The sequence below is a fragment of the Chinchilla lanigera genome, unplaced genomic scaffold (genome assembly GCF_000276665.1).
Source record: "Chinchilla lanigera isolate Chin_1 unplaced genomic scaffold, ChiLan1.0 scaffold00009, whole genome shotgun sequence".
Lineage (NCBI taxonomy): Eukaryota > Metazoa > Chordata > Mammalia > Rodentia > Chinchillidae > Chinchilla > Chinchilla lanigera.
In genome coordinates, this window is record NW_004955410.1 from 31,910,648 (window position 1) to 31,920,296 (window position 9,649).

The window sequence follows — 9,649 nt, forward strand, 5'->3', positions numbered from 1 at the left end:
CCAATGGCATTTGTGTTACTTGTTTTTCTTTTAAGACAAAAGATGTTAATGTGTGAGTTGTTTTTTCTAAACTAAACCCTGGGTACTCAGGTTTAGTTGCAGTTTAGTTGCACTTGTGTTATTTGTTTTTCTTTTAAGACAAAAGATGTTAATGTGTGAGTTGTTTTTTCCAGACTAAAGCCTGGGTACTCAGGTTTAGTTGCAGTGCTGGCGCTCTGCTGTAAATGAGTGAGTTTGGGGTTAAAGTTGGGGCACTCCTCTCTAGCAGGCTTGGCGTCACTGGCCTGGAGTGTGTGAGTAAGGAAACTTAAGACGCTGGAAGGTTCCCTCTAGACACATGACCCCAGCAGATGCGCTCATAGGTCCGAGCCCAGGGTCTGGTCCACCAGGCCACGGCAGCCTGACTCCCTGCTGCTCAGCCTCAGTTGGCCGCTCCCTGAGGCCCCGCTACCATCACCTTCCTCACCGTATGGACCTGGGCAACTCTCCTGTGACTCACTGAAGCCTCCCTCAGGCCCGTCTCCTCCCCTCCCAAGCTCAGGGTCTCTGGGCCAGAGTGACAGGAGCTGGGCCTAGACGTCACCCGCTGTGGGGAATGGTTTCGGCCTTTGAGAACCGGAGGTCCTCTTCCTCTTTCTCCCATGGAGGGCCAGCCCTGCACCCCAGCCGATGGCGCTCGTCCTGACCGTGCGGACACCAGTGTGGCCTCTTCTTGTCCCTCAGCTCGCTGGCCTAAGGCCCCACCAGCCAGCGTCTATGAATCTTTACCTTTGAGTGCCCTCTGGGGCTGTGTGGCCCAGCGCAGGAGACCGAACGTGCTGCGGAATTAAAGTCCTCCAGAGCAGCCCTCAGTCAAACACCAGAAGCTGGTGACACTTGACCCGGCTCCGCCAGGCAGGGTGTGACTCCACAGTGTGTAGAACACAACAGTCCCCGAGGCCCCAGCACTGCCAGTTGCCCGCAGTAGTGAGAGCTTGGAGAGGTGCAGTGACACACACTTTAGGGAGGGCTCCTTGCTTCTCTGCTTTTTCCTGTCCACAGCCTTATTAATGTTTCCTGGGGTCCTTTCTCAAATACACAATTTGCTCTCAAGTCAGTGATGTGGACTCAAATCTTTGTCTCAAGGTCTGCTTCTGGGAGAAGCCAAATGAAAAGAGTATCCAGCTAAATTATTTATTTTCATGGTCTTTGGTGCAGGGTAACGAGAAAGGACTACAGAGGACAGATGCCCAGCTTGTCTCCTGCGACCTCTGGACCGGGCATTGGGAGCAGGCCGTACTTGCTTCAGAGAGTCAGTGAATGAAATTATAGACCCAGTGGCCAGGACTTCCCTGCCAGGCAGGCCCTCCCAGCCGGGCTGACCTTAGACACTGGAGCCCTTGCAGGCAGCTACAAAGCAGATGCCCTCATTGTTGGAGCAGGCTTCAGAGTAGCTGATGGGGCAGAGTAGCTGATGTGGTTACACCTCAGCACCCGGCAGCCCGCCTCCTGCAAGGCCGACTCTACCATCTCCTTCCCCAGGAGGAGCTCGAAGAACTTCTTTGGGCCCACCATGTAGTGCTGTGAATGCAGGGAGACCATGGTGACCAGGTGTCCACCTGGCTTCAGCAGGCCTACCAGGCTCGGCCCGGCCGCCTAGTATGCATCTACAGTGGGACAGGCGCTCTCCAGGGTCAGCAGCATCAGCACGCAGTCAGCCAGTGGCACCTGGGCCGACCCCAGTGGGTGCGGCTGGGTCACATTGCATTTTAGCAAACTCGTGACTGTGTTTCAGAGCCGGGTCTCCTTCTCCTGCCACCTGTGCCTGTAGGGGACAGTCACAGAGGTGAGGTGATACATACAACGCCCAACTGACAATATGATTCTGATATGTAACTGATATAGCAAGTAATGAAAATGATAATTATAATAAGTATCATCATCATGATCATCCCTCACCCCAGCCATCATCTTTGGGAAAAGCCCATAATTTAACCTGTTCAGCAAATAAATGTCTGAGGCGGGTATTGTACCTTTCATTATAAAGGCGAGGGAATGCAGGCACGGATCTGCTCAAGCTGACCAGCTCTCATGATGGTGGATTGTATATCTTATTACTGTCTCCTTCACTTCCTCTACCTCCTTCTTAACCAATAATTCTTTTGGAATATTTCATTATTGATTTTTAAGTTGTAAAGTGTATATAATAACATTTGCTATTTTGAGAAGTCTTAATTGTACTATTTAGTGGCATTAATTGTGCTTGCAATGTTACGCAACTACGATCAGTATTTTTTCCCAATACTTTTTCACTGCTGTCTATGGAAACAAGGTACTCATTAAGCAATGACTCCCCTGTCCCCAGGTCCCTTCCCTGCAGCCCCTGGGAGCCACTCATCTGCTTTCTGTCTCTGTGAATTTGCCTACTGGGGAGATCTCACATCTGTGGAACTGGGATGGGGTGCGTTTCTTCTGGGTGGAGCTTATTTGTATCATAATGTTCTCCACGTTCTTATATCCACCCTTTCTTCTGCTTCCTGGGGTCTGCACGCTCATGGTTACTTTCTCCCAGTTTCCAACAGCAGTCGCTTCCTGGTCTGACCTCAGCATGGGGCATCGTCTATACCTGGCCCTGTGGTGTTCTCAGCCGTCTGTTGACAGCTCCTAGAGTTCATCTCCAACCCGAAGTCTCCACTGAGTCCCAACATGCACACCCAGCCTGGGGGTTTCCCCTGACTCCTCACTTCCCGCATATCCACACCTAGCAGGCAGTTGGCTCCACCCACAGGTGATCCAGACACAGCCACCTCCGAGGCCTTCCTGGCTTCCACCTGGTGAGCACCGTGCCAGGACACCCCTGCCAAGCCCGCTCTGCTAGTTTACTTGCCCTGTCTCCTAAGTCATGCTAGGCTGGCAGTGTGATGAGTAGTTTCCTAAAACACGTAGACCCCACCACTTAATGCCCCTCTTTAGTGCACTTGAGGTCAAAGCTCTCACCCTCCACAGGGCTTGGCCTCAGCTGTCTTCCTTGACACCTGGCTGTGTTCTCTTCACTTGATAAGCACTTTGTTACTGCTCCCTAAACAGCTCATTCTCACCCCAGCCCTTGCCCTTGCTGCTCCTACTGCCTGAACCTCCTCCTGCAGATCTTTTAGTACCCAGGAAGTTGCTCACCCAGGCTGCTCCGAGAACGTGCAAGTCAATCTGGAGCATCAACTTGGTTGGCAGGCGAGATGCCTGTGTTAGTAAAGCATACTTCTGGGTGTGTGGGAAGGTTAAGGATTATGACTTTGGGGACTACCAGGTGTGATCAAAGTATATAGTGAGTAACTTCAAAAATGTATTACAGTAAAAGACACATTGCCATTACCCCCCCTCAAAGACCCAGCTTCCCACTTCAAACACACTTATCTCATGGTTCTTACCGTTTCCTAAAGGAGTTCTGGGAATCTTTTCTGGGTGCCTTTACAAGGTATGGTAATAAATTCAGTGAACGGTGCTTCCTAATGCCATCCAATAGAAAATCAGACTTGTAAAAACATTACCGTGTGTCCCCACACAGCCTAATTCACCAGATCTGGCACTATGCAACTTCTGGCTCTTCCTCAAAGTCAAAATGACTATAAAAGGTAAATGTTTTGAATCAGTTCAGGATACTGAGGCAGCTACGACTGTCCAACTAAAGACAAAAAAGAGGAGCTTCAGAATTGCTTCAGAAAGTGGCAAGAATGATGGGATAAATGTGTTCAATGGTAAGGGAAGTAGTCTGAGGGGGGGTTAATGACAATGTGTTTTTGCTATAGTAATTTTAAAAATTTAAACATTCACCATATATATATTTTTTACTACACCAGATATGTCTGGTCCCTGACCTCTTCTTCTCAAACTCTTCACCTGCTCTTTGCTTCCTGGTCACCATGAGGTGAGCAACTATCCTCCGCCACCACACCCTTCTCCCATGCTGCTTCTCCCTGAGAGCCAGCTAACCACGGACTGAAGCTTCTGAAACCATAAACCAAATCAAACCTCGCTTTCTTTCAATTGTGCACATCAAGTATTCTGTCCCAGCAAGGAAAGGAGACTAAGCATATTGCCCTACCCAGCCCAGGACTCACTGTGTCTCAGGTCCCCATCCAGCTGAGGTCTTCCCTGCCGCCTCATGTTTATCTGAATCTTCTATCTAGTTGGGTGTGGTTGCCTTCTCCACCAAAGTGTGGGCTCCAGGGGACAAGACTCCTGCACTGTGAGCCCTCCAGAGCCCAGAGGAGGGGCTGACGCTCAGCACGTGCTCACTGAGTGACAGCAGGAGTGAATGCAGCAAGGGTGCTGAGCAATGCTCTGACCTGACCTGTTGCAGGCTGCCCTGCCTGTGAAGGTGTCAGGCCCTGCTGCCCAAGGTCAGGACAATCTTCAATTTCCATCTTGCTCCTGCTCTGAGTAGACCAGAGGCCACTCTCCACGCCTGAGCCTCAATTGCTTCTGCTGTAGAAAGGGGCAGAATCATTGCAGCCCCATCCTCTGCATTTGCTCTGTGTGAGCTGGAATGGGGACAGTGCTGCAGGCAGCCAATGCTGTTGGTCTGTGGGACTTGGTAGGGAGTAGGGGATTCCCAGCAGGCTGTGTCTTTCTGTGACAAGTGTGTTCCCCACCCCGACATTAGATTAAAGAAGTTGTGCTATGAGTTTTCAAAGGAAAGTGAGGTGAATGTGGGCTGGAGCAAGCTGGGAGGCTCCCAGGAGGAAGGGAGCTGGTGGGACAGGGGTGGGACAGGGCAGCCACGTCAGTTGTGAGCCAGAGGTGAGACCGAGTGGGGAGAACGAGGAGGATGGTGGAGAGAGACGTTCAGTGAGGCAGGCGGTGGTTTGGGGAGGCAGAGAAGGACGGTGGCCCGCCATGGTGGCGGGGGTGGGACCTGTGGTACCTGTGTCCCTCCAGCTCACACACATATTGCACCGCGGGGGACCAGTCATAGGCACCGGACTCCTTCCTCAGCCGCTTCTCCAGCTCCCGCAGGTTCTGCTCACTGTAATCCGAGGTGATGATCTTGCCAAAGACCTCGCAGGCTGATAGCAGCTGGTAGATGGTGGGGCCAGTGCCTATGTCGATCAGCACGTAGCCGCCCACTCCTCCTGTGGGGGACAGCACTGGGAGGCCTGAGGAGGTGGGTGGAGGAGACCGCAACCCTGCCTGCCCCAGGACTCACAGGCTTAGGAGGGTGTGCGGAGGAGGCCTGTGCCCGCCTTTGCCTCACCTCTTGGTGCAGGGAGGGCAGGTTCACACCTGGGGCTGGGACAGTGAGGCTGGGGGTGGGTGTAGCCTCGCACACATACCCGATCCCCTCTGAACCCCCAGAGTACTAGTGGGGCTCTGGTAGTGTAAGTCCCGGCCTTCTGGGCAGGTTAGGACTGACTTTCTGGGTGAAGTTGGTTTATTTCCGGTAAGGTTTTGACTCTGGACCAGCATGGTCGGGAAGCAACCTCGGGATGGAGTTGGATGAAAGCTGAGAGCTGGGCCAGGGGGCTCATGCCCAGCTCAGCCAATCCAGAAGGTAAAGGATGAAGCCCTGAGTTAGAGAAAAAGGCAACCCTAAGCTAGTGCTCTCTAATTCCTGTGTCCTCCCTCCTGCTTTCTCCCTTAACACCCACCTGTCCATCTGCCAAAGCTCCGTGCCAACCTCCCCACTGCAGCGAGTCTCCGATTTCTCTGGGAGCACTAAGCTTCCTCTCCTCGGTGTTCCTGTGAGCGTTCCTGGATGTACCTTTCTTGCACTGGTTGCATGAGTGCCTGAGCCACCCTTAGGGGCTGTGCAGTGCACACCCTTCTGAACTGCACACCACAGCCTCCTCATGCAAGCTTTAGTCTTGCTGTTGCTTCTGCGATCTTGTCTGGGCTGACCATCCCTCCCTCCCTCCCTCCCTCCCTCCCATGCTGGGTCTCAGTCTCCCCTGGGGTGTGCTGAAGAATTTGAGAATTAATCTCTACTGGTTCACCCAGTTCTAATGCCCCAGAAGAAGGAGTTGTAAACTGAACTCTGTGGTTTGGCTTTGGGTATTCATGAACTTTCTCCCCCTGGTCCCCTTTGTGGGTAATGCTAAGACTCGAACCCAGGGCCTCATACATGCTTGGGTGAGTCTCTCTGTTTTCTGCTTAAAAAAGTGTGTGTGTGTGTGTGTGTGTGTGTGTATGTGTGTGTGACTGTGTGCATAAGAATTTCATCAGATTTCCAGCGGGATTCATAAGCCCAGGAATGCTGGGAAGCCCTACTCTCATGCCTCTTAGCAGAAGAGGCGAGCAGAGCAGTCAAACAGTATGTAGCGCTCTCAGGCCTGCTCTTTCATCTTCTCCCAGCACGGAACAGTTCTAGGGTCAGCCTCTGCATTTCACAGGTGAAGAAACTGAGGCTGATGGGCACAGACCCAAGCCCAGCTCTTTGGTCTCCAAAGCCAGGGCTCTGGACTCATCTGCTGCCACCCGGCAAAGGCCCTAAGGTTGGCAGGCTGGTGGCCAGGATGGACTGGGCTGCCTCCACAGCATCCTTGGTGCACAGACCCACAGCTCTTCCTGCCCATTGGAACCCTGCTGCCCTCACCATGAACCCTACAGGACCCCAGTCACTCACCTGTGGTGAAGGTCTGGAAGAGGTTTTCCCGGTTAAATTTTAGGATTGCGTTTTCTGCCATGGTGCCCGAGTTGAAGGCATAGTAGGTGGCCAGGTAGTTTTTGGGGTCGAACTCTTTCTCATAGTCCTCTCCTCTCCTGGCGTGTCTGCCTGCTCCCCTGCCCAGGTGTGCCTGCGCCTTCCTCCCAGCCTCTTCCCAATGGGAGTTTTGTAACTTTCTTGGCTGGCCTCCGTCTTCCAGATGGCCTCAGATCCAAACACAGGAAGCCAGCGCTGCGGGGCTGAGTTTTCTGGCTGGAGCTTATCTACTTGATAAATTGTCAAGAACATGGGAATGCAGCAGGGTCACCAGTGCCTGCTTTTTGGTGTCCTTGGTTCCTGGGAGGTGGAATTTTGAGTACTGCTCGGGGTAGAGAGGGGAGAGAATTAGAGAGACAGACACACAGGGAGCCAGAGGAGCAAAGTGGTAGAGACAGAGACAAGGAGAGACCTGCAGTAGTTCAAAGATGCTTTGCTGCCCTCTTGGAGTTTGGTCAGGAAAACAAGAATCAGAGCAGAAAGCCCCCTTGGGGTGGGGAAACAAGATCCAGAGATGACTGAGATTTTACCAACAGGGTCAGTGAGCTTGTCCTTAAAAACACACCATCCATTGCTGAAGTTAATCTTGTTCACTTTATCCACTTGCTTAATCAATCTTTTTTTGTGATTTGTTTTTTTTTTGTAAAAAAATTTTTTTGTAGATAATTTACTTTTAACTTTATGTTTTTATTTGGATATATTTGTCATACATTGATCAGATGCATCATAGGGATTTTGGACCTGTACATACTATACCTTGATTCTTCTTTTTTGCCCCATTTCCCTCCCCACCCTTCAACCCTTCTTCCCCTCCCCACTTATAAAAGCTTTGTTTCCATTCTTTCCTTATATTTCCTCTTTTTTTCCTTTTCTTTTCCTTCCATTCCCCTCCCCTCTCCCTTGTTCCCCTTCCCATTTGAACAGGTTCTTCCTACTTCCTAATATCTACCCCGCATTATGCTCCGTATGTACTGTTTGAGTTTGTCATACAAGAGAAACAATGCGATATTTAAGCTTGTGTATTTATCAATCTTTTCTTTTTGATTAGTGCAGAAGTAAATGGAGGCAAGGCCCCTGAGAATCATGGGAAGCCTCGTGTTTGGACAAACTATGTAAAAAGTGTGGCTGTACATGTACATGACATGGACATGTCAGGACACTGCACTGAAGTTAGCACACACACATACACGTACAACTGGGGAAAACAAGTATGATCGGTAGCTGGTATCAACACTAATGTCTGGTTTGATCTCACACTGTTGCTTTAGAAGGTGTCTCCATTGAGGGAGGCTGGGTAATCTTTCTCACAACTTACAGGGCACCTTTGAATTTCCTAACAGAGTATGTGGATGATTGAAAAATATAGAGAATGTTTAAGTTTTAAAAATGTATTACAATAAAAGACACACCGCCATTGATCCTCCTCAAAATACTCCCCTGTATTTTGAACACCCTGATCCCCTAGTTTTTGCCGCTTTCTGGAGAAGCGCAGGAACTCCTTTTTTCCTGCTTTCAGTTGCTCTGTCATGGTGCTTTGATGTTCTGAATTAATTTAAAATGTTTACTTTTCGTGATCATTTTGACTTTGGGGAAGAGCCAGAAGTTGTGTGATGTTAGATCAGTAAATAAAGTGGATGAGGAAACACCGTGATGTTTTTGCAAGCCTGCTTTCTCTTGGATGGCACTTGTCATCATCATTCACCCTGTATTTTTTTTTTTTTTTTGGTCATATCTCGTAAAAGTACCCAGGAAAGATTTCCAGCACCGCTTTAGAAGGTAAATGTCAAGAACAATGGAATAACTGCATTCAGAGTGAGGGGGAAACACTTTGAGGAGGATCAATGGCAATGTGTCTTGTACTGTAACACATTTTAAAAATTTAAACATTCACCATGCATTTTGATTACACCTCTTACAACTGCATGGGAATCTATAATAGTCTCCAAATGAAATTTCTCCCCAAATTGTGCTGCCAAATTTTCCTTCCAAAGTTCAGCTTAGAGTAAAGAGATTTCAGGCAGCAAACTAGTGTGTTTTGCAAGGGCAGATCTGGGCCTGAGATGGTGCAAAGCTCCCCTCACATAGAGAGTAGTGCCAAGGAGGACACCATGGATAGGAATCCCTAATGTTTACTGGGGACCTCTGTGCACCAGGGCCTTCCTGCGTCTTCACGACAATTTGCATAGTAGATATTGATGAGACCCCCTAGCAATGAGGAAGGGCTGTGCCTTGCTCAGGTGGCCCTGGTAGCAACAATGGGGACCAGATTCAAACAAAACCCATGTGCAAAGCTGGAATGAAGATGGCCCAAGCCGTGTTCTCTGCCCACCTAAGCCCACTGACCTCCCACCAGGCTCTCTTTGTGTCCCAAGTGGTGCTGCTCAAATGTCTGTGGATCCAGGGATCCCCAAGGACCTGCTGATAGCACAGGTGGCCTCCTGAGGTTCTACCTTCCAGGACACTAAGAGGCCACTTCAACCAGGAGGACCCCTGGCTCCCAATACCCAGAACCAAAGACACTCAGCATTTAGGCTCAGGATTTCGAGTCTATGGGAAAACATTGCGGCAGAATACGCACTTTAATTCACCTTTGATCATATGTCTCTTACTTTTGTTGTGTTACATATCTATTTTCCCTATTTCTGAAACTCATCCAACTTGAACCAGGTGTATTTCCATTCCATGAAGAAAGTGTCAATTCTATGCTAAGTGGAGACAGGACAGCTGCCTATCTGGCTGACCTCTGCTCAATGTATTAAACGTGAATTTCGAGTTGGAATCCAACAGACATCAATGGTAGTGGATGAACACGGCTGTTGACACTGAGCATATGACACCTCTCCTGGGGGTTCGTTTGTTGCTGTGCACGGCTGGACACTTGCATCTGGGAAGTGTGTGTGCACGTCACATCTCACCATGCATGCCCACACCTGCCTGTCAAGCCACATCACCTCTCCACAGCATGCACAGAAT

General features: G+C 50.0%; 1 protein-coding gene across 1 annotated transcript; it reads right to left on the reverse strand.

Moving 5' to 3' along the window:
• Positions 1-1,159: 1,159 nt before the first annotated feature.
• LOC102028836 (indolethylamine N-methyltransferase-like) lies at positions 1,160-8,204 on the reverse strand. Its single transcript, XM_013510498.1, is given in 5 exon segments — positions 1,160-1,444; positions 1,447-1,804; positions 4,901-5,108; positions 6,599-6,844; positions 8,072-8,204. Coding segments are annotated over 5 exon segments (1,026 nt in total). The 3' UTR covers positions 1,160-1,363.
• Positions 8,205-9,649: the final 1,445 nt, after the last annotated feature.